Below are 25,963 nucleotides of genomic sequence, written 5' to 3' on the forward strand. Positions count from 1 at the left end.
GTCTGCATGCATTTTAATAGTATAAATCTACACTAAGACAGTTCTAACACATGCCTGTTGATGGCAATAAGAGACAAGTGCCTAAATCAATAGCAGGATAGAGCTTTAAGTGTCTATGCAGAGAGGAAAGATGCTGTTTAACGTGAGTCTTGAGAGTCTTTTGATAATGGAACAATTTAAACACCTTCAAGCAATTCAAGATCTTTGATGACTGAGGAAATGTTGCTGCAACCAGCACATGGGAGTGGCTGTGAGCATAATGTCCTTCTGCTGCAGTGTCTGCTCTAGAACTTCCCTTGTACTTCTCTTCTTACGGGAGATTCTGCATTTAAATAAGTGATCATTCATATTAATATTGCAGTGCTTACGGGAAACTGCTTTGCAGTTACACAAGGTACATTCTGCAAGAATGCGGGATGAGAGCCCGGAGTCGGGAAATGGGAAGGCACAATGAGTTGGTACTTTGCAGTGAGTGTTGTCAAACAGGGAAGTGACAGCAGGATCTGTGAAGAGGAGACTGCAGACTCACATATTCTACGACAAGTTCTGCAGCACCTACTCTTAGCTGGAGATACTTCACATTCAAAGTCTGAAATTTATTGCCAAAGGATACCGTAGATGCCAGATTAGCTAGGGTAGCTCTTGATGAGCTGTGTTCAAGACAGGATAGCTGGATAGATGGATCTTTGTTTTGACCTAGTATGGCCATTTTTCTGTAAAGGTGAAATCCCAACTCCAATGATGTCAGTGCAAGCCTTGCCACTGAGTTAATTTGAACTAAGAATATACACTGATAGGAACAGCAAATGGTTCAGAGATTAATTCATAATCCTACGTCATTTCAAGGCTTCAGTGTGGCTCCATGAAGAGAATGCACATTAGCAAACGTCTCACCTATTTGATTTTGGAGATTTTACCTTTCCTTTCTGTGATCCTCCCTCAACCCCAAACAAAAATGACACTGCGTGCAGTTTAATAAAATGCAAATCCTGTTGGTTTTCTCCGTGATGCCATTCTGCAGTGTCTCCTGGAATAACGGATCAGTTATTTTAATGAACTGTGGTTCTTTTACAATTTAGAGGCATTTGAAGCGTTATGCTATCTAAGTTGAAGCTTAACTTCACTTTTAAGTTCAGTGCTGTAGGTTTCTCTTCTTACTGTGTAACACTGTGGTAAAGACTCCAAGTACCTGAGCAGAGTAGGTAAAGTCCTGATCTGGGAACAGTACAGGAAAATAAGTGTGAGAGGCAGAGAATAAGCAAGATATACAAGTATGAGAACACTTGTGATCCTTCAGCATCGGGGCACTGAAGCAGTATCACTGCACCGTGCTGGACAGACTTACAGATGGTTTTGGGGCTAGCTTGCCGTTTTCTCCACTGTGATAGTGTTGATGAAGATTTTCTCCACAACCTACACTAAATTTTCATTTTATTTTTTCTAACTGGCAATTTACCATAGTGAAAAATGTCCTCAATTCACAAAGACAGAAAGAAAAACTATTACGCAAACGAATGCCCAAGCATGGGACTGGCTTACCTCACATTAGATCGGAGTGAGTTTTACAAGCAGACTGACACATTTCTTTATAAAAGTCTAGTATAACTGTCATTTGATTTTACCCATAAAAATCCTTGTATAAAAGCAACAACTAAGGAAATCATGTTCTGGGTTTGAATTTCATAAAACCAGAATTGCATTTTGATACAACTGCTCTTTTTATGATGTCTGTGAATAATTCTCCATTTAGATTTCAAATTACAGTGCCCTATGCAATTTTTTTAAAAGCCACCTTAAAAATCTCCTTGGAATAGTCAGAAACAGACTATTACCTGTATGTAGTCTATAACTTGCTGGTGTCTTTGTTTGGCTGCAGCGACTTCACTGTCTGAAATTGCTTCCCTTAGGGACTGCTGGGTTTTCAGAGAGTCCAGCTCTATGACAGCAGAAAGGCGGCAATACAGGCTTATAAATTTTTCCTTGTAACAGCAAAAATGAACTGTGAAAAGACCAAATGCAAAGGAAACACTGTTATATTCTGGTTATGAAATATGAAATCCTTAGCTTTCAGAACACAAATTTTATTAAATATAATGACTAAGTCTCTGGATGGGTTACTTTAAGCTAGAAATAAATAATACAGGCTCTAATTCTCCTCTCTTTTACACTGGATTTACATTGCAACTTCACTGATTTCAAAAAAGTAATTTCTAATTTCTGTCTAAGCGAAGGGATGATCAGGTCCTTAGTATGCAACTCCAGAGGCTATTTTTGCCCTTCGTAGCTTTAATCAGAAAGGCTGGTTCTGAGCCTTTTATAGCTCATCATTTCTTTTATCAAGAAAGTAGTGACGTGACTGGAAATGGAACTCATATTTCTTTTCTAATTGAGTGTTTCAGAAAGAAAGCATCACTTTGAAGAATGATAACTTTCTCTTCAGTAACTTCAATGTAAATGACTCAGCAGTACAAGTATTTCAGTGATATCACGGTTTGGGTGAAACAACTGAAATTTCTAGGTGTTATCACACAGCATCCTCGGAACGCTCATGCAGAAGGGTAACACGGAGGGTTCAGACATGACCTCTGCTGTGTGTGATCTGGCTTTGGGGTAGCACAGAGTGGTTGGAGCTGCCTCTGAAAGAGGTAACTACATAACACAGACAGAAATGCTGCAGTGCCACGGAGCTTCACAAATGTTGATGCACCTGGCCACTTAGAGCTACCTTCTTCCTGAACTGCTCAGGCAAAACTCAGCAGTTACCCCTGCGAACTGCAGTACAGACAGACTGTAACTTGCTGAGGGAGAACGAGTTTTGAGAAATACTTCCCCATTCATTGGTGCTTCAATAAATGCAAGCATAAAGCAGGATCTTGTTAGAGCAGCGAATGCCAGCTGGCTGACTGCTGCTACTTTTCTGGATTGTAGCAGGATATTTTTCAGAGTGTTTCAAGTGTAAATTGCATATATTCTTGTTATCATAAATATTAAAACAAAAATAAAAATGGTGTCATGTATCTACTTATCTCTTGCAAACAACATGTTAAGGATAACAGAGAATTTCTCAAACTAAGAAATTCAATCACAGACACATCATTAGCATGTAAAGGCCTAATCTGAACATAGAAATCCCACAAAACAGTGAAAGTAAGAATTCTACCTTCTGATTTCCCAACGATGCCTAGATATTGCAGGGATCCAGTCTGAACAGTGTGTGGTCTTACAGTATATATGCCATATGTGGTGGACTCTTGAGTGAATTACAGCCGCGGTTTCAGCTCCAGTGCTGAAGTTTCTAGCCTTTGTGGTTTTAAGTCAGACCCTTTAATGTTACTTTAACAAATGTTACTTCAACGTAGTCTTTTGTGGTTATGCAATTATATAGTTGGTAGCCACCAGCTAATGGGGAATGGAAGCTTCTAATATTTGAGATGTGAATCACAGTCACTTTATAGAACATTAGGGGTACATATATAATAAGACATATAGAAATGTCATCTGTCTTTGGCCAGATGATTGCTTACTTATAAAAAAATGCTCAAAAGTAAAATTCAGCTTTCTATACTGTTCTCTCCACCATGAACTGTCTTCCCACTGCAGCAACATCACTTGACAGGGATGTCTGCACCCTTTGAGACATTACCCTGTTGCATGTTTATCTGCACCACATCATGCTGGTCAGTGTCTATGGCTTTGTCAGCCTGATGCAAAATATGTCCCAGAAGTGAGAATGATTCCTGCCCCTGGCCTCTGTGCCACGTAATGAGACTTAAATAGTCTGCAAAATCTCTAGCACTGAGATTAATTTCGCCAGAGATGAATCTGCTTCATGCATTAATTTGCACAGTGAACGCGGCAGTCACCTCTCATAGAGAAATGATACGTGATACGCAGAGTCTAACTGTAGACTTCAGGGTTGCATGTCAAGAAGATAATAAGTCTGGCTTTAGGGCACTACAGCCATGGTCATATTACCCAAAGCACGGAACTAACTCTTCTAGTTCCATTACGTTTGCTTTTGAAGGGGTCACTCTTCCTTGGCAGACTATACCAGCCCATGGTTTGTCTGTCTGTACCATTCCAAGGTTTATGCAGCTCAACTGTCACTTGTCTTCCCCAAACCAGCAAAAAAACCCCTAAAGTTGTCTCAGGCACCACTTGGTGTCCTCTGGCTGATGTGGTGTAAACACAACTGCATATTCCTGCCTGATCCAAATGAAATTGTTGTTGCTGGATGATCTGGAGAAACATAGTCTTGGTAAGACCCTCAGTTAACACCTAATCACTGTTCTCCTACATTAGTGACTCTAACAGCACTCAGCAGTGATATATAGGAAATAGGATGGTGCTGGTAAAGGTGTCACATAAATGGCTGAGATGTCACTGAGAGACCTAGTCTGTAGTGGCTCCTTGTGTACTGACTCTCTCAGTTTTGGCTCACATCCTCTTCTCCAAGGCAGAGGAAACAAAGATATCCAGTTTTACAGGCCAGAAGGAAACAGAGGAGACTGATGTGTAAGGCTCAGCAGTCTCTGCACTTATAATATGATTTCTAAAAAGAACTATTAAGTCTTTATGAGCTGCTTTTATGTGGAACCTTTCTTTTCCCTGTGGACCAAAGAAGAAGAAATGAGAAATAGAGGACCTTGAAGCTAAAGCATCTTATGCCTTCTGTGAGACAGCTGGAAAACTCTGTTTTGGGGAATTCTTACCCAGTCAGCAATGCCATGGAACAACAGGGCTTAATCTGCTACAGCACAGGATGTGCTCCCTAAAGCGACAGATTCAAGTCCAGTGCTTTGGCATTTTTCAGAGTAGTAGCACCACAGCTGTAGGACCGAGTTTCCTGCATTTTTCCAGGAATCAAAAGGGAAAATGATGACTCTCATGCGGGAAACTCCACTCAGGCCTTTCCCAAAGTTGTGAGGGAGTCAGACATCGAGTATTTGCAGTCAGAAACTGGTGATTATTCTACTAGAGGGATTTTTTTTTTTTTTTTTTACATCTTCTTTCACACTCCAACCTTGCAATGTTGTGTGTAATTTTTTGGTTCTGTTTTTTAAAGAACATCATCTTCCAAAGAGGCTTAGAGACACATACTGGATAACTGTGGGCTTTGCTCTATGCTTTGCATTTCAATAACGATTGCTACAGTATATGCTTTAACCGCTCTGCTCCCTCTGTAACTTGTACACAGTTATAGGTAGTGTTGTTGCCAAAGCCATCATGTGATTTATTGACTCTCCACTGGGACAAGGGGGAAAACAGATACAACTTTGTGATTTTATTATAAGGAGACTGGGTTAATATTTCTAGGTGAAGCAAGCTACTATACCGAGTTCAAACATCTGAAGAGGGAGGTTAAGAAATCCTGAGTGTGGGGTGTAAGGATTATTCTGTCCTGGGGCAGTGCAGACGTCGTCTGAGGCGGGGAGCAGGAGAAGAAAGGAGACATTGTGACCCAGTTCCAACACCTCCTGTGTATACAGACGGAAGTGCTTAGCCTGTAGAGGGACACGCGCGGGGGAAGAAATAGGAGAGAATTACAACATGGCACTTATATAAACAACACCCCAAATGATATAAAACATTAAAGAAAATTTGCACAACATCAAGCTTGGAATTTTCATAAAACAAATATTTGGGGGGGGGGGGGAGGGGACTAAATGTGGGTTCATGTCACTACATAAAATAAAGATTTAAAGCTGCAATGTTCCACATTAAAACAACACACACAGGCACAACCCCCCTGAAAACAACATTTATGTTTCTTATTAGGCAGAAAATGATCACATGCCATGTGCTTTTCAAGATTATGATTGCATAATTATGTGAAAACATGAAAATGGATTCAATTAAAAACCTTTAAGATTCAATTTAGGGTTGGTTAAGAGAAGTATGCGGCTCTCCCTCAACACAGCACTGAAAAGGTTTAACAAGTGCTGCAGCAAGAGAAAATGGCACACGCAGGAGCGGCCCGGGCTGCTGAGAGCTGCTGAGCACAGGACCGCGCTGTACCCTGGATGTGCACCAGTGTCACCATCCTGACTCTGTTTACCACTAAAATAATAAAAATACATAACGAAATCTAAAAATTCAATTCAGTAACATAGAAGCTTGGTCCTGAGTCAGCAAAACATTGACAACTGTGTGTAACTGCAAGGTCATGTTTATGTCTGTCTCTCGTGCACAATGGATGAACTTAAATGCTTGGCTGAGCTGCAGCCTAAGGAATATATTGCATATCGATTTAAATATTTTAGTCCCTAGCTCAAAAAAAAAAAAGAAGGCACAAAAGCTATAATCTCCAAGAAAATACACTAGCATAGAGACCTATACAGAGCCCTATTGACTTAGAGTGACTGACCACAAGGCAGCACACCATCTGTCTTAATTTTGGGTTTACTTGAGTCTTACTTGGCTCTTCCCAGGCTAGAAGGTGCAGCACTGATGGATTCCTTTTTAAAAGCAAAGCCTAAACCTTTCAAAATCAAGAAATGTAGAACCAGATTAATTTATTTTAAGGCCACATCTTTCTAGCTGCACAAACAGACCTTGAAGTGAATATAAAGATGATTTACTTCTACTTTAAGCCCTCTTTACCCTTGTAGACCAAAATAAAATGGAATTCATGTAAACAAGAAACAAACTCCTTAGCTTATTTTTTCATGGATCTTTCACATCATAGATTATACTCCCTGACTTTATTTATTCACATGTGCATTTCTTGTACCTAAATGTAAAGCTAGAAGCCAGATAGCTCTCCTCACCCACAGCAATCTGGAGGTCTGGAACTGTGTGGTTTAGAAGTGCTACGTTTATCTGTGTGGAAAAGAATAGCAAAATGCTGTGGCTCCTGCAGGCCTTTCACACACCCTCACTATTACTTCCAAAAAATGGTCAACTGCCCTGCTTGCCTGGAAAAATGCCTGGTTTTCTTTGCCAGCTGGGTAAAGGCGCTCGCAACTACTGGTTTCATGCAGAAGTGCTTATTTGCACCTGCCTGAAGTCGCACAAATATGCCAATAAATGCAAAAATAGGAGCTAATTGAAATTTGTCTCTTGATCCCTATATGTTCAAATATCCAGGAAAATTTTTGTTGAAGATATTTCCACCCCCCACCCCAATAATGCAATACAGAACTGCTCAGCTTTTCTTTTCTTGCAACCGTCACATTTCATCCCTACTTGCAAGTTACACAGTTTGTAGATTTTAGTGTTCTTAAGAATCAGTTTTTAAAAAGGTGATAAAAACCACAAAGGAAAATACCTGCTGCAGAGGTAGATTGATCTGTTTAAGGAGAGCTTTCACTGCCATCTGGAGCTCATACAAGAACAATTGAGTTGGGCAGTCTGAAGTATGATCCATACTTTCCACGGATTCTGAGCCAGAAAGTGTTTGGATCCATTCCCACTCATCTCTGTATGTTGAGTCAAGTTAAAATTAGAAATATAACAAAAGCTCAGTGCACAAGCAGGAATTCAGTGTATGTGCATTTGGGATCTGTTGATAGTTTAAGCCTCATATAGCAAAACATTCTAAAGTTGTACAATCTTGATTGTTTGTGGTTAAAAATCTAACTTTGAAAAGTTTAATTTTTGTAGCACGTGTAGATGAGGCTGAGGATTCATTGCAAACCTCTGAAAGTCCAACTACCTTCGAAATATTTTTCTAAGGCTTCTCACTCCAGGTTTTCTCTTTCACATACTTCATTCTCTGTCTACCACAATATTTTAAAGAGCACGCATTGGAAATGACAACAGTGACAATTAGCGGGAAGTTTAATTTCTGTGACAGACTGTCTTGTACTCAGGGGAGCCAAAGAACTTCCTGATGTCCTTGACACATATTCATTATAGACCTGATAAACACGGGAATCATCTTTCTGGATCAAATCCTTAACTCACCCTGCCCAATATTGAGTTTTGAAAAGCAGCCAGCATCAAACATTCAAGAAAAAAAAGGTACAGGAAGCCCCACTACAAGATGAGTAATAGATGTGGTGCAATTTGCTTCTAAATAAAGATCTGATCTTAAACTTCAAGAGTCAGAGACTGTTATAAACTCTGAAGCACTAGGCTTTATACTTCTTCCAAAATTTTTGTTAGTATTAACTACTACATTCTGGATATCCTCTGTATCCTTAGAGATATTCAGTTCCTTTTTCCTCATGCTAAATTTTCAGCTGGTTGCTGAAATGATATGGGATTAAAAAGGCCCAGAAAAAAAGCCAATAAAATGTGTTGGCAAAGACTAGGAAGTACAAATCCGTGCACTTGCCCAATAGATAAGGGAAGCAACGGACAAAGGGGAAAACGGCTTTTCCAGAGCACAACGGTTCAATGGCCGAAAGCATTTGTCTGAATATGTTTTCAGTCCCTGTATGTTTGCTCTGGATTAGGTGAGAAACCAGATATTACACAAGAGAGTATACAGAAAAATCACCAACACCGACACTCCAGTCAGGGGGAATCAATCGAAAGAGTGACATTGAATTCACCGGAGGCTGAATCAGGGCTGCAGGCTGCGATCTTCCTGACAGATATATCGAAGACATATCTGTGTGCAGAATTTGAGTGGTCACAGAATACTATCCTTAGAAACCAAGTGGCTCAGCTGTTTGTGTTCCAGATTGGCCTTTGGGTGGCTGGAAACACCCAGGTGCACTTCTTAGCTCAGTACCCATCTCAGTGACGTACACACCAGAGCCAGGCTTTGCCAGCACCTACAGTTTGCAATGGCAAAATTGTTGTAGCCTTCAAATTTGATCAGTTGTTTCAAACTTAAAACAAATGTTCTCTGTCTAAATATGGATGTGTAAACGTGCGTGTATTCACTTACTTGGAGACATTGCTGTTATCTCGGATTTTAACATGACACAGGACATTAGGCAACTTCTGCAACACGAGCACTTTGATTTGATCCACAGAACTGCAGAGTTTCAGGTAACCCAGATACAAGCCGGGAGGGAGGCGTTGCTGACTTCGTTTGTGATAGGAAAGTATGTCCTGTTTTAAGAGAAACAGCCCTACATAAAACTCTCATTTTTTTCCACATAGGCGGAAGAGTTTGGGATCAAAAAGCAACAAATGTTTTTACAGCCGTCTTTTTGTTTCAACAGTGTTCCCAATTTGCAAAGCATTTAAGCACATGCTTAAGCATATAAATAATCTCTGGTAGTTTGGATGCGCTTGGACAACTTTTTACTTAAAGCCATACACAGGTTCTCTAAGCTCTCCACGTCACGCAGCAATTGGCTCTAAAAAAAATGAGGTTTCAATCTTCTACAACGGTAGCATTTAAACTGGCTTAAATAACACCCACCTCTGCACTCCTGTCTGATCATTTCAGCAGTGAGCTGGGGCAGGGAACTGATTCAGCTGAAAAACAACTCAGGAAGAGGAGCAGTCATTTCTCAGCCAGAGCAATCCCCTGGTTAGTGTTTGGTACGTATGGATATGGATGGAGCAGAACAGCATTGGGAAAAAGCTCCCAGCTGGGGAAGGGGTGAGAGAGGCTGCATAAGCCAGTATTGTCACCAAAGAAATCCTCATAGAGTCCCAGCCTTCAGCTCTTGAAAACCTGTTCTGTGTCACCTGCTGTCAACAGGAAGATCTCTGTGAGCATGGGGGTTAGTGGTGTGCAAAATTGAATTAACGGCTGTGTTTTCTGAACAAATATCTTTATCAACGAATAGAGCTTAGAAGGAATTTATAATAATGGTGTATTTGCTGAAGCCAAGAGACTTTTTTAAGGCTATGTATAGCAGCCCCCTGAAACTGCCCTAAAAATGATGTCTGCTGCCATCCTGAGAAATATGTGCGTCTGCAATGAGTGAGGATTAAGACACCTGGCCTTATGCCTTTACTCTTGGAACCATCAAATTATCTGCCAGTGCTATGCTTGGCTCTGACCAGTGCAATTAGACTCTCATTTTCACAAGCACTTCATGAACAAAATACCCATTCGATGATTAAACAAGTAATACAAGAAAGGGTGGGCATTAGATAGGAATGTGTAAACCATTAGGGGAACATTTTTTCCACTAGGATCTCTGTGGAAATCTGATCAGACCTGCATTTTGGGTTTCCTAATAGAAAACTTTTGTCCAGATTGACATTTTTCTACACCTTTAACACATTTTAATGCACTAAATCTAACATGGATCAGGTAAGTTTTATTGTCTTTTGGAAATTTTTTAATGTTCCCAAATCCTGGTAATGTATATTTTGATTGCCTGTCAGGTTCCGGTACGAAAAAACACAGTCTCTACAAAAGAAAGTGCCTCTAATTCAAAAATTAACCACAGCAGTCATTGTCTAGTTGAGAGTGCTAAAGAAAGGACTAAGACAAGGATTTGTCTTGCATTTTGGGTAGCTATGCAATTGAGTTTTAGAGAGATTGGCAACTGATATTTTGCGAGAAATAGGCCGCTATTTATATACAGAAAATGTGTTAATCTTTATGTGAACTCTCTCTGTTTAATGAGTTTACCCTGGTTCTGGAAGGGCCGCAGACCTGTGGCTCTCAGTGATGTTAACTGGACTGACTATGCAAAGCAACTTCCAAGATCAATCCTCACCTTGCTGTTTTTCTAATTGTGAAGTCTAGGGGCATGTTATGCAGAAATTAAAGGAGGGTTATGGTCACTAAAGAATTCTTCAGCAACTATACCAGGCTCAAAGGAACTCTGAACCCCACAAAACAATTTTCTTAAGTAGAACGGTAAGGTTTTAAACCTGGATTTAGTGTTCAAGGTTGGATGGAAAAATCCTAAGGAGTATAGAAGTTGTAAGTGTCTGTATAGGTGCTTAAGAACATCCCAGAGAATTTTAAAGATTTTATATCCCTTGCTGCAGAATTCTATAGCGTGGTTTCCCAAAACTGATAGAAACTACTATTCTCTGCTAGGACTTTCAAGTAATTTCTTTAGAATCTCATGGATATTTTACATATTAAGGATCTGATCCCAGACCCACTGGAAGTAATATAAGTCTTTGCTTTCAATGGGAGCCTTGCCATTAATTTTATTGGGCACTGGATTAAGGCCTAAAATTCTACAAGACTCTTCCAAAAATCAGGCTCTGGCACAGGCTTTACAAAAGCAAATAACATACAGTAAGAGAAGCAAAGCACTACCTGGATTGTTATAAGCAAGATGTCTAATGCCGTTGGCTCCTCTGGAGTTGAAAGGGATTTCCTCTGGCTTTGTAGTTTGGATACCTGCATCCATTTGCCATTAAAAAATGAATAAAGACTCTCCACTTCTCTTATAGTAACTATCAGCATATTGCCGTGTCGATCCTTGATTGGCTCATAAAAAACTCTGCCTAAGTTGTGAGTTCCCAGCAAATTCTAGAAAACAAACGAGTTATAAAATGAAAGTTATTTATCACATATTCGGAGAGTGGTATTTTTTGAAACTTAATTTTGTGCTCGCTGACATCAGTCCTATTGACTGCAATAAAAACTAAGCACACGGTGTTTCTCAAACTTTTGCACTACAGTTATATCACTTAGTGGCAAAAAGAAAAGCTTTTCCCTAGATTGCGTTGTGGATCCTCCAATGTATTTGGTCCAGCAGTGTTCAGTCCAACGTCTAATGGAGAACATCAGAAACACTGTTGTGACCCCTTTGCAAAAGGGAACACTGCAAAGTGATTCACTTATCTGAATAGAACTTCCTTTGTTTGCCCCGTCATGTAAAGAGAAAGGATGCAGTTTTCAAAAGCACTCGGTATTGGTCTAGTGGTGATTCCTTCGGCATCAGTGAAACCCTTCTGATTCGAACTTACTGAAGAGCCAGGTACTTGTCTTAACCTCCCCATAACCAAATGTCAGAGATGATACAAAATTCTTCCTCTATCCCCAAGTGATTCATAATGGAGACTTCAAAAGTTTTCTGTTAGGGTCATTAACTATAATCTCCATTTTCTGTTCTCTGTTTTAAAATGATTCAGATTATTTTCAGCAACAAAAGCAAGGGGCCCTCATATCTGTGTTGAATGTAAATAATTCTGGGGATATACTGGAGTGTGCTTGTGAAGGAACCCAGAAGAATTTGAAGAGATGCGGACACCGTTCTTTTTACTTCAGATACCAAGAATGCGCTAGAGAAAACCATCAGGAGCTAACAAACTACCAGGGCAAAGCTCTCCAGGAAAATATGTGAGGATTAAAGAAAAGTAATTTTAAAAGGCTCCACATAAAATACATATTTTGGTCAAAATCCCTTTCCTCACACAGCAAGGCATCTGCTTGTAGGTGCAAACACACTCAGTCCAGTGACCAGCCGCTGAAGAGATTCACAGATGTCTTAAAGAAAAATGCCTAACATTTAAAATATGCTCATTACTTCGTGACTTTTCAAGAGATCTACAGTAAGCTGGATAGAGAAGGGGGTAGTTTAAAATGAAAACTTGAATTCACAGTGTAACACATTGTATGTTTAGGGAAGTGCTGCACGTTAACTTAATGACATTATAAATGGATAGATTATCCTGAAATTATTTATCTGTACTTAGCAGGCAATATTTACTTATAAACTGTATTATTAAATTGTTTATAAACTCTAAGCAGTCAGCACAGTGACTGCCCTTTATGTGGCATAGCTGAGCTATTTTAGCTTTATGTGTCCCTCTGCAGGGCACATTCTTGGTATCTATATAGCACCTCCCCTCTTCCTTTTTTAACTGTTCTGCCTTTTGAGATTGGCCTCCATAACTGATTAACACAGGGTCTTGAGTATACGTTTTGTATTAATCCATGTGTTCACTAGCGGGACAAATCATTGCAGGTAGATGTTAGCCATCTAGTTGCTGTATTAATCACTGCAACATATGAATGTGCCTGGATAAAACAAACACTTCTGTCACTGACCATATATTCTGAACGGCATTCCAGCATAGAGAATAGGGGTGCCTACTAATATGAATATGTGACTAATTAATATACTAAAAAAGTGTTGTGTCTGCTTAGCTTGGCACCCCATCACTTGTGTTTTGTCTGCTTTAGTTGTCTAGTGGTAACAACAAGCAAAATTAGAGTCCCCATTGTCTCTGAATCTACCGATCCCTGAGCAGCTGTGTTGTCACTGATCTTTTCCATTCTGTCCTAAATTCCTGTGGAGTCAGTCTATTAACTGCCTCAATAAAATGTATTCAACCGTATAAACTTTATTGAGATCCTTCCATTGGTGGATCCCATTAGGCCACACACCGTTAGAGGCTGGCAGATCGGTGACACTCCCGGTGTTCATCAGGGGACCAAGCCAACAGAACAAACATTAATGACAACAAATTTGCCAGAAATTCAACAGAGCAATATTCCACATGGACACATTTGTGATATCTCTGTGCTTCAAACTCTGCTCTTAACATCTCTGGTAGCAAATAATAGCACTATATACTAGGAATGTTGGTTATCTCAAAGTGCAACCTGTGCAGGCTAGCAATGCTCTGCTAAAGGTGATCTGCACAGAGGGAATGAAACTGGGCTAACCAAAGGAATACGTGCTACCTAAGCTGAGCTAACCGCACCAGAGGGAACATTCAGCAGGTACAGTTAAAACCACTCAAAGGACTGACGAGCAGCTGCTGCTAAGCACAGGTGGTCCTCCAATAAAGGTACGGCAGGCTGGCACTCCATATAGTTTGAGATACTTTGGGGAAAACAGTCGAGACAGGTGGTTGTCCAGGAAGGCTTCTCTCCTGTACCGCGTGCTTTGCCAAAACATGTAAAACAAACCCCACGCGGATATTCTTAATAATGGCGACAAAGTATCTGGCTCTCAGAGCTGCCGTAAAACCCAGCTTATTGCATTGACTGGCAATAGCAAGAGGGATGGCCGTATGGCTAAACACGAGCCAAGCAATATGAAGATCTTCATTAATTCCATTACTGTACCACAGATTTTTCTGGGAAGCTTTGGTGACTTCATTTAACAAAAGGTAGGAGAAACTGAGGCCTGGATATACTTTTTCTGTAGGAATTGTTCACATATGTTTTTTAAAAACATATTTTCCCATTAAAGTAAATATCTTTTGAAAGTGCCTTCCAGCTAGTGGTTTCATGTTATCCTGAAAGCTTTACAGTAAATATCAAAATGTTCTACTGGAGAAAGTGTAATTACTATTTGCATAGCAAATAGTGGACCGAGACATGGAAGGATTCAGTTCAGAACCACTCAGGCTGTATCTGCAGCACAGGTTGGAACAGAACCATCCTGAGAGTCTCTGCTGTGCCTTATCAACAGGGTGTGAACAGTGCCTGTAGTGCTGCTGTGCTGAGGGGTCAGCACAAGGTCTGTGCATCACTAAATCTCTCTTAGTCTCTGTTTTTAAGGATCTAAATAAGTCTCTGACTGGTTCTCTGCACAAAGGTACATTTCACCTTAAAAATGTTGGCAGCTCGATGAAGAACTTAATGAAAGATTCATTTTTATTTCCCCGCTGACAATTCACCTGTTAGTCAGTGTGGTTCTGCCCTGGGAACTGTACCTGAGCAGTCTGTAAGCTATGGGGGAACCACCAGAACCATTTTGGCAACTCCAGTGGTCTACTTGGCTTTGTCTATGAAGCTACCTACTGCTGCAGGTTCCCATATCACGCAAGAGAGTGATAAATCTTACCGAGAGTTTAAATGCTTCATTAATATATTAATAATTAATAATGAATAGGCCTTCTAAGAGGCTTTTGAGCAGCAAATATTAGGCTTATAACTCTTGAGTTCCCAATCTGCAAACCCACAGGCTTATCTGTGGTCATTATTTACTGGCTCACATCTGTTTGCTTCTTTATCTGCCACTATATTTTGTTTCTTTTCTTTTTCCTGTTCTTTACTTTTAATGTAACTCCTTCTTTCCAGCTGGCAAGAGAGGCTCAGTGGTTCATTTTATTGTAGATGATAACGCCGCACCAAAGAACAGGCCACCACTCCCCATTGGCCTGTTCTTTGGAGCGGTGAACCACAGGACAGATGGCAGCACTGTCCCTTATGGATCAGAAAGTCACTAAGTTAATAGCTAGAAATATGCAATGCAACCAACCTGGAGCTGTGCTGCTGCTGAAAGCATCTTTTGCCTGGCTTGAAGCGCTGTTGATGAGGACGCAGATACAGACATATTCTGCCTCAGCCATCTGATATCATCCCACATGCAAGACAACTGCAAAAATATATCTAGTGCAATCAGGTTTTATTTGCAGCATTTACAAAAGCAGAAATGAAACTAGAAACATTTTGGACTTTGAGAAATCAGTAGATATTGCTAATTTTGAGTTTCTGTGGATGGAAATGATGCCTAGATAAACATGAAACAGATATTGAATTGGATACAGAAGTTGTTCTGTAAATGCCATGCACCTATTTCAATTGTTGTTTGGACTATTGTGTAAAATTGATTTACTTTTCTTTGAGGTATAAAAAATAGTGTGAAGATATCTTGAATATGACATAGCCATTACATCCACTTTAAATCTTCTAGTTATTTCTTTAGGCTCTTCCTCTAAACATTCATAAAACCTCTATGTACGCAAGTAGCAATCATCTATATAGGATCATATATTTAAAGGACCTAATTGTGACACTGTCAGTGACCCAGTCAAAATTTAACCCATAATGTGAAAATTGCATTTTAACATGAGTCAAGGTAAAGCCCTTCATCATTTAGACTTAATGATGTCATTTCACATATTCAGAATAATGAGCTAAGGCCTACGCATTGCTAGCAACAAATTAGTAGAAGCAATATATGAAATTAGGCTCCCGTTACCTTTGTGAACCACAGGAAGTCCTGCGTAACCGAACTACTGTGAGAGTCATCGATTTCCACAATTGGGATTTGATCTTCATTGGTTACCAGCAAATTGTCTTTGTAAAAAAATATAACAGATAAGTAGAGTCCCCTAAAGGAAGAAGGAAACATTGTCAAACATCTTTCATGCCTACTCACATCCAGGCCAAATTTTTGTTTAAGAAACATAGATGTTAAGTTCAGAGGAAACAAATCAAATCATCTGGAATTAACTTCTGTGTTATAGATCATACAACTTCGGACAGTGAATTCTGAAAAACATTTGGGGAGCTTATCACTTTAGATGATATGACACTAGGGGAGTCTAAGAAATTATGAATCTGTGTGAGCCACTGACGTCAGTTTTAATAAGAACATTGCCAGAGTACAGGGTGCACAATGGAGGCTTTATGCCCTTTAGTCATCAGAAATTTTACCAAAACTTTTTATCAATAATGGGCCTAGTTCTGCCCTCATTTACTTTAGAGTAAATCTGAAGTAACTAAATTGGAATCAAGCGGGCTGTTATGGATTTACATTAGTGTAATTGAGTGTAATTTGGCCAGCATATCTGCAGAACTGTTTATAGAGATCATTCCCTTCAATATTTACCCTTGCAATTAGTTACATACGTTAAGTAGTTGCCTTAGGGAATTTAAAGACTCTGGAGAGCTCTTCTGAAAGAATCAAACTCTTATCAAAATATAAAGAAGAAAAAGCAAACTGAACACTCCTGGCAATGAAAGAAGAAACAATCCAGCATAAGCAACTTCCATTTGCTAAAGCAAATTATCAAGGCTGAGGGTTGTTTGGACCACACCGGGTTGCAAACGTAGCTCAAGATGTTAGAGAATTCTCGGTGTGTTACTTGTTGCCAGTGGACTATTAAAACATGTTATATGAGCCCTGTATTTTATATTGTGAATGAAATAAATACCATGGTTTCATTATTGAGCAGCAGCAGAGGCTGTACTTCCAAAGCACCTCAGTAACTGCACTTTGTGTTTGCACAGAATATTCACTCTGTTACAATTCAAATCCACATCCGACAGTAACAATGAAAATATTCTATTGATTTCAGTAGGAACCAGAGCATTATTTTCCTATTAGCTACACCAGTCTAACATGCATGTGATTTTATCAGGTTATTCTGGTTGATTGCTGTTTCATTGGTTGTGGAATCTTCACATGTATTTGTAAGGTGCTTTTCACAAAAGAACAACAATTGCTGGCTAAAACTCAGAATGTTTGGGAGATAAAATGGATGACAAACCGTTTCAGAATCTTCACAAACTTATTCGATGAATGGAAAAGGTGCTTCAAGCTTCTGGAAACGGATTGCTTGCGACCAGCATTCTGTAATTTAGAACTTTCTAAAATGGAAAAGAAAAAGCAAACCAAACCCAGCGGTTACATTTCGGTTAGTATCTCATAAAGAACTTTTGTCTTTTGAACCACAATACTAAATTTCAGTCAGTGCCCAATATATTCCTTTCAAAAGACAACATTTAAAAACATGCTCAAATGCAACATTTTGCTTATATTTTCTTTATCTTAGTGGTATGCAACAGCAAACTATTTCCACACCTGCAGCAAAATCAGGCTTGGTAAAAATGTTTTGCTCCTAGGCAAAGACTAGCTTGAACCAGCACCACGTTCTCTTAATGCTCAGAATGGATATGAATTTTGCAAGTTGTCTCAAAAACCCAAGGAGATAATTGAACCATCAGTCAACATTTTAGGGTGTTGTAATTCCTCCGTTTCTGTTTATATACAGCTTAAGCTTCTAAGAACTGAATGATTGGTGCCCTGGCAATCACTAACATCACAGCATCAGCCGTCAAAGCTTTAAGGAAACAACTAGATTGACCCTCGTCTTTATATCACTTTCAATGCATCTGCTTTTGTTTGGATTTTTTCCCCCATCACAACAATTTCCTGTACTACTTCAAGGCTTTCACAGTTACATTTGCTCCCTAATAATCTGGAATCCAAGGGGGAGTTGTTTAACTCATTTGTTCACTTCATGACAAACCTGAGATGGTCTGTGTGCCTGCAAGGATCTCTGGAATAGCTCTCCCAGAAGAAGAATTGTATAAATTCAAATATTTGCCCAATATTCTAAAAAATCTGGTTACATTTTTATACATTGTATTATTTCTCACTTCCATGAATTTGACTCAATGTCTTTCCTTCTCTCATGCAAGGCCTGAGTTTCCTTGTAAGCCAAAGAAACATCTCCTGGTGGGAACTGCAAGCCAGCGCTCTGTGAAACAGCTGTGTCCAGCGCGTACCTGGGAGCAGATTTGAGAGGGTATGCCAACAGATGGCAGTCGGGAACGTGCAGGATTGTAAAATGATTTTAGTTTTGTCAGTTGGTGTTCTCCACATATGGCATTTAAAAGGAACGGGTGCTTAAAACTGCTTGGGTTGTTTGGTTTGTGGTTTTTTGTTTTGCATTGTCTTGTGCAACGTTCCTCCTGTTTAATGATGTTGTTAAGAGAAACAGCAGAAACATTCAATTTAAAAAAGTATTCAGATATTTACTGTGATCTGAAAAGAAAGACAAAAAGAAAAATGTAACTATGAAACTACATCTCAGGATCTGTTTTCAGGATCTGACTGTTGATTTAGATGAAGCGTGGATACCCATCCAGACTGAAGCGTGAAACAGTTTGAGGGACACCCTTCTCCAGAGGGGAAAAATGACTCATGAAGAACTGTTTGCTGAAAGCTGTTAATCAGTCTGCTTAGGTGTGTTCAGAGTAACATATTTTCCACTTACCTCCAATGCAAAATAGGAGGTGTGTCTCTGTGTCTCCCTAGTGAGTTCTAAGTTTGAACATTTGAAGAACATCTAAATTTGCTCTTGTCAAAACCCCATCTGTAGAAGCGCTCAACATATTTTTAAATGATGAATAAATTTGCACCTTAATTTGCACATTGAAAACCATGGAAAGAAGACACATTGTTAGCAATAATTACCACTCTGCTGAACAGCAAGTACAAAGAGAACAAGGTTCTACTGAGGGTGAAATTATACAATTCAGATGTATGAGACTTATTAGATCATCAAATCCATTGTCTTTCCAGTGCAAACCTCTTCTCCATGGTATATTCTCCAATGTGCTGTTCAGTTTAGTTTTAACAGACTTGCCCAAACCCATCACTGCTCATTTGATGCAACTGATCCTTGTTTTCCTTTTAAAAAAATGGGTTTGTTTTTCTATCCATATCTCCTCAGATAATTTTTGTTTCACTACAAACTTTTTTCAGTATATCACAGTAATGTAAACCAAATGCTACATGAAAACTCCTGTCTTACTCTTTCCTTCTTCCAAGGTTAAGACCAATTCAGGAATACAAATTTCATTCTAATTACGCAACTTTTATTTTCTTCTATATTAAGGATGGAGCGAATGGAAGAGGAAATTGCTGGAGGCAAAGCAACATAATTCTGTATAAAACACCCAGAGACTGCAGCATTAAAATAAGAGGACACATTAAGAGGGAAATGTATGTTATTGGGCTATTCAGTGGTTTGGGTTTAGTCCACGGCTTTACAGAAGCCAACTGCAAAAGAAATAACGTAAAACTAGATGGAGACTGTAAACTCTCCTACATTGCTATTTGCTTTTGTTTTACAGTATAGTGTGTCTAAAAGCCAAAAAACCACGGAGCTGATATTAGAGGAAATGGAACTTTGTCTGTTATTTAATTAACTAATAAATATCGTAGAGTAACCTTTTTAGAAAAGCACCAATAACAACAAAAGAAGTTTATATGAATAAAAGATATAGCAATAGAGCTGTGAACAGCTAGTGGCCAAGATTAGAGAGTTTCCAGTGGAAGAATAAGAACCAAGTTGCATACTCAGGCTGCCCGTGTGCATCTGGGCTCTCTGCTCTGCAGGAATGCCTGCTATGCCGGGCTATTGCTCTGGGGAGGAACATCATCTGGAATTCTTTGTCCTATCACTAGACAAGCGGGTGCCTCTCCTCAAGTGGGGCAGATGTGATGTAAATGGAATTACCTCAGTGTAAAATTATCTGAAAGCCTAGCCCCACAAATCAGAGAGCCCGTGGAACAGCTAAATATCGGTTAGGGTGACCCAGTGTAAGGAAGCAAATTAGCACAAGATGAGTTAGATCAGCCTGAAATCCTAGCGGAGGACACAGAATGGGGATTAGAGCTTTCACTAACTGTGTAAACTCGTGGAAATACATGAGATAGCTGGAAACTTCCAGACAAATTCAAACTCAGTCTAAAGCTGCACATTTATAGCACAGCAGACAACTGACACTGGGATAATAGAGACACAATTCCAGCCAGAAGTTAAAGACATAAGTAGTGGCTGGACACCGTAATAGCTTGAGACCATGATACGTTCTGTATTACCTCACCTCAAGGTGTCATGTCTTTCAAAAGAAAATTCTGTGTCTCATGAAGAAGCTATTGGCATGACAGCCATATTATTGAGTGGTATACTTTGGGTTACAAAGCCAAGCTCAGCAGCTGAAACTTACAGAAACCTACCTGAACTTCTGCTTACGGCTTGGTTCTCAAGCCTGCTTTTGTATATTCTCACGAATAATTATAATCTAAACATTTTAAATGCTCGATGGGATCAGAGATCCTTCTCTTTGTTAAATGCAATAAAACTATGCGCTCCGCTTGTGAATCAAATTACAATTAGAGCATGTTATTTTACCTCTGACTTGTCTAGTAAAACACAGTTCAACCCAATTTCAGAAAGAAAAAATCTGGTAAGCATTTCACTGAAGAGCTGGGTTCCTTTCTTAATGAAGCATCACACAATTACTTAATCCACTCAGAGTTGTTTTGAAAGAATGATCTACAAGAAAAAAATACTTAGAAAATACATTTGAAGTATTGCCAGGACATACAATTGTAGTAACTCAGTTATGATAGTCTGTAGCATGGTATTATGAAGACAAATGGGTGACTGTTGTTCGTAATCATCAGGGTTTTCCAGAAGATTAAACATATGAAAGCAAAGCTTCCTAAGTAATTCCCTAGGAGGTTTCACCATATCACAGAGCAGGTTCAAAAGCAACAGCTGATCTAATTCCAAAAGCTCTTAAACTCACTGTACATTCCAATGTATTCTTCCTGGTATTTTTGTAAGCTCGTTTTCTCCAGCCCCCAAAATGCAAAGCACAGGGCAAAAGGCAGGCTGCAGCGCGGAGCCTGAGTGAACAGACTTGGGCAGGAGATCTGGGTGGAATCTGGGCAATTTCACCCTCCCAGATCACAGAGCACTAGTGCACAGCCGTGCTCTTCCAGCTCCTCTGTATCCTTAGGCTTTTGCCTGTGTCATCCAAGTAATCTCAGACTTTTTCAATTGATTTTGCTCAGTTTTTTCCACCTCCCTGCACTCCTCCTCCGCTCTCCTTCAGCACGAGTGGGGTATGTATCCCTTGGTGAAAAGCCAGGGTGCCAAGAGCCCAGCTTTGGGTCCTGGCTCTGTGCTCACATGGCTTTAATTCATACAGAGCTCAATTCTCATTTATACACCACAGCAAATCAGTTGTTTTAAGTAGAGTCAAGGATACTCTGCAATGTCCAGCTATTTACTACCTCTCTAAAACAAATGAGGAAAACAGAGGTTACAATATTAAATGTCAAAAAGTGTGGTAAAGAGAAGCATGGTAAAGAATGGATAAATGCCTGGGCAGGTCCTCAGCTGATGCATAACAGCATATCCATGCTGACTACGGTCCATGGTAGTTGAATCATGCTAATTTACATTCATTAAGAATCTAGCTCAGGCCTCTGTGTAATATGAAGTGAAAGCCATTATTGGGGCTTTTCAGTCATATACAGTTCCTTATCTCAGATCCTGGATCAAACTGCTCAGATTTCACTGAGGCTGATAAATACCAGAATCCAATTTAAGACTCAAAGTGATGTCATGATTATTATTCTTTCTGCAAACTCTTTGTCTTCCTTCTTTACCAAATTACTGAAATACAAGGGATTAACATCAGTCACATATTTAAGGCAACTTCCAAAGGCTCTCCTATTATGTTACAATCCCGATTTATCCAAAATATACTACTATGTAATGCTAGTATTACAAGCAATTATGAGCTTTTTATTTGGTTGGAGGCAAGGGTGTTGCTCAGGCTGACTCCACAGTGTAGTACTGCCACATGTAAGCTACTACATCCCCTTTCAGACATGCAAGAAAATGTTCTGAGCTAAACAGATTTGCTAGATTGTTTTTATTTATTATTTAAGGAAAAGGAGTTAGGAAATCACCAGAGTTGTCTGTGCTTTGCTTTGAGACTGGGGTTCATTTCTGGAGCAGTGAAATTTTATAAGAAGCAAACACTGGTGTCAGATTCTCAAAAGGAGGGATTTTCTGCATGTTTATAACGGCTTCTGTTCTGGGCTGGCATGTCAGTAAAACAATTTATACCAAGAATATTCTCAGATATTCCACCACTTATTCCCTGCTGACGAGGAAGGTGGCCTGAAAGACCTGAGTTATGCACTAACTTCAGAAAGGAAAAACTGTACCGTGGAAGAAAGACTTTAACAGCATGTAAAAGCTGTGTAAGCGATAGATACATCATCTGTATTTTCAGTACTAAGACCACCTGCAAATGATAATGCTTGTATGAATTTTAATTAGAGAAACAACATTTTCTTGCAATATCTCCTTTCCCTTTCCAAGCAACATAGCTGAATAGTTTAAGTTGCTATGGTTACAATGGGTTGTGGCGGACTCCAGATCATCATGATAGTGACATATTTGCACGTAAAGAACAAAGGCTGCATCTTTCAATTTCACCCAGATGACTTTAGCCCCAAGTATTTCTATGATTTTAAATCAATTGGTGCAGCTTGACGTAACAGTCATAGTAGGTGAAGAAAAATGAAAACTTCGCGGTTTAACTTTTCAGTTTAAAATAAGTTCCTTTGCAGTGAAGCATTATTCCAGTTAGAAGTTTATTTTAAGAAAATAAATAGTACTTTTCAACAACCCATATAGAACAGGAGTTTTTATATATGCTTTAAAAAGAATGTCAAGCTGTTGCCCTGGCTCTTGAGCTATTAAAGACACAGTCTGTTTCTCATGAATGAAGAGCAAAGAGCTGGCTGAGATTCGAACTCTCTCCTAGTTTTGATCCATTCTATTTGAAAATGTAGCAATCTTATCTTCCCATTGCATTGCGCAAGTATTTTTCATTACAGATTGGCATCACATCCACTAGAGTACCTAGTGTCTTCCATTTGGAGGCAGCCAAGTCCCCTCTTTTGATCCAAAACAGTTGTTAACTCTCTGAAGTATCTCTTTATATGAAAAAATAAAAGAGAGATCCTTGAAACGTTTTAGTGCAATCCAATTTGTATGAAAAAACAAATCAATAGGTGTGTGGGGTACAGAGGGAGGAAGGGTGTGTCTGTGCTTGTGTGCATTCTAGCTTGCAGATGTTTTCATCCAACTAATTTCAAGGGTTAAGCACAAGATAGCGTGCTAAAGTGATTCCAGATGGACCAATATTAATATCTTTCTTTTCCTGATGAATGAGAAGGTATGACCTAGTTAGAAAACTGCTAAAATTACAGGCGCCACAGAGGCTTCAGCTGGTGCCCTACCACATAGATATTTATCCTTACCTCTGCAATTATAATGCTGATGAGCTGCTCGAACCTGCTGAAGGAGACGTTCCAGGGCCTCAGTGTGTCCCCTGTGCCGAGCTTCTCTTCCGCTGCAGTCTTTCCAGTCTATTGAACAAAGGAAATAAACAGAAATGAAACACAAAGGAGCAGGAGAAGGTTTTAAAATATTTTCTTGCCTCTGATATTTCTTAGCTTTAGAGGAATTTTACATCTGGGCATGCAGGGAAAAATGGCATGTTTTTAAAAGTCTGCTGTTGTTGTACAATAAGTTTCCTTTGCCTTGTGCCAGCTAGGTAATTAATCACAATGATTATTAACAAGGCGCTCACTATCAGCTCCTGTAGTGATTCACTAGACAATGGCTATTTCTCTTCCGTACATAAACAGGCTCCGTCACTGCAGTGTCAGAGCTGCGCTCAGCTGCATCGTGCCGACACGCTCGGTACCGCACTGAGATCACACTCCTGCTCCTTCTGCGTTTTGTGGAGACACCAGGAGCCTGAATGACTCTCCTACGGTCATGCAGGAAACGGAATGCAAAGCAGAGGATGAACATCTTCCTACAACCAGAGCTAGCTCTGTAGTCACAGAAACACACTCGGAGTAAAATTGCTTTTGAAAATCTGCTCCCAGCAGAGGCCCAACAACTGCCGGCAACTCCTGCCCTGGAGCCTCCGGTCTGCTCAGCACTGCACTCGTGAGGCAAGAAGCTGCGGTTTGTGTCCCACGTAACTTCAACCTACAAAAGACTTTGTTTTCACTCATTTGCTGCTAGCTACAACCTCAGTCTTGGTTTTAAAAAACCAGACAAACTCATCACAAACAGGAGCATGAAAGTGTGTGTATCAGAGAGGAGCTTTTTCATTCCAGACTTGGCTGCTTTCCTTATGAGAAAAAAGTATTGCACCAGTTTCCTGACTCTAATGATGGATCAAGGTATTAAGAGATCTGTTTGCAAGGGAGATGTGCTTCCACCTTGCTGGCATATAGGCCATGTTCACAGTCACCAACAGTTTGCTCACTCACTACATATAGAGATGTGGTTTCTAGTGCAAATTTGGAGTCAGGGATTCCTTCCAAGGGGCTCATTATGCCACGGATAGAAATAAGTATTTGTTGCCATTTAGTATAGCAGCTACAGTAAGCCCTTGAAAGGGCAGAAGGAGAAGACATTTGCTACGCTGGTAGCCCGTGGGCAGTGGTAACAGCTGCAGAGCGGCTGTGCTGCATGTTGTGTGTTATTGTGGAGATCAAGGACCAGCTGCATTTATAGCTCTGTGTGGGGATGCCAGTTCCTCGATCTCCTGTGAGCAGCCAAGAGGAATCAACTGGAACTCACCAATCCCAAAGTGCTTTGATGTCATCAAACTGGTGGTGTTTGGAACAACCTAATTCCTTTGTCCTAGTGGTTTCCAAACTTTTTGAGCCTCCAGATTGCTGATTACCTTAAAAATGACATGGAAACCAGACCCGCTTCCCTCATTGTTCATCACTCACATGCAAATGAATAAGCCCAGAAATGCTCCTACCTACTATGGTTTCACAGACCAGCTGCACAAAACCGGCCACCACTTTCCAGGCTGCTGTGGTGTGTGGGGGAAACAGGAGGACAGTGGCAAGTACTCACTGTCATGCTACACAGATACATCTCCAAGGTCGTCTCTAACCTTTGATGCTCTGGGATTGGAATGGATCAGGATGAAGCCCTGAAGCTTTCATTTCCCTTGCATATTTTTCTGGCTGCTGTTACAGACACCTTTGTGGAGAATTAATGTATTCACATTTAATTTTTAGCTTAGGGCCATATTTTGTTATGCAACACCGGTGTAATTTCAGGTTGCTGCCTTCTTGCCAAGCACAAATCTGCTAGTTTTCAAAAAATGGGTGAAGACAGTCATGTGGATGAAGCAGCTCTGCCCCCAGTAACTGCAGCAGTAAATAGCATCTTGTCTCTCAAGCTAAATTTTTTTATTGAAAGAATTTGCATTTAGGCCTGATGGTCTCACTTGCTGTAAAGCTTAAGCACGTGTCACTAAGAATACTTAATGAAAACACCACATTCCAAAACACCAGCTATCCAAATACAGTAAGCTGAGTCAGCCTAAAGCCTCTGTGTCCACCAAAAAAGAAAACATACATTTATAGCCATGAAGAAACACTTTTTTTTTGCCATAAACTCACAAAAAATCCCATACACATCAAGTGACGCTCCTGCTCTGCTACACAGAAATCCAAAAGACCTTGTTACCTTGGTTGCTTTCAGAGAAACACCCACCATAGCTGTTGCAGGTACTTCAGCAGCTCTGAGCAGCTGCATGTGACAACATGGCCCTAACCCCAGCAAGTCAGGGACTTTCTGCTGCTCTAAAGCCCAGAATCCCTGAGACACTGAACACGGCAGAATACAAAATTACATACGATACATGTGTTTTGGTTCCAACAGTACAGATTCAGGTTTTGATCCATTCACATACTAACAAATGAGGTTCCATATAGCAGAGCTCTATTAAGAGCAATGA

The 25,963-nt window shown here is 39.9% G+C and overlaps 1 protein-coding gene across 1 annotated transcript in view; it reads right to left on the reverse strand.

The window, feature by feature from the left end:
- ANKFN1 (ankyrin repeat and fibronectin type III domain containing 1) overlaps positions 1-25,963 on the reverse strand; it is a gene marked incomplete at both ends in the record, with an annotated part of 49,101 nt that overhangs the window by 1,921 nt on the left and 21,217 nt on the right. Inside the window, 9 exons of the mRNA XM_082066817.1 lie at positions 1,833-1,999; positions 5,336-5,504; positions 7,271-7,421; positions 8,843-9,009; positions 11,141-11,356; positions 15,048-15,164; positions 15,771-15,903; positions 17,065-17,164; positions 23,442-23,549. Coding sequence (XP_081922943.1) covers positions 1,833-1,999; positions 5,336-5,504; positions 7,271-7,421; positions 8,843-9,009; positions 11,141-11,356; positions 15,048-15,164; positions 15,771-15,903; positions 17,065-17,164; positions 23,442-23,549 — 1,328 coding nt within the window. The remainder of the gene's footprint in view (positions 1-1,832; positions 2,000-5,335; positions 5,505-7,270; positions 7,422-8,842; positions 9,010-11,140; positions 11,357-15,047; positions 15,165-15,770; positions 15,904-17,064; positions 17,165-23,441; positions 23,550-25,963) is intronic.

This window comes from Streptopelia decaocto (genome assembly GCF_964273445.1).
Source record: "Streptopelia decaocto genome assembly, chromosome: 16".
Classification (NCBI taxonomy): domain Eukaryota; kingdom Metazoa; phylum Chordata; class Aves; order Columbiformes; family Columbidae; genus Streptopelia; species Streptopelia decaocto.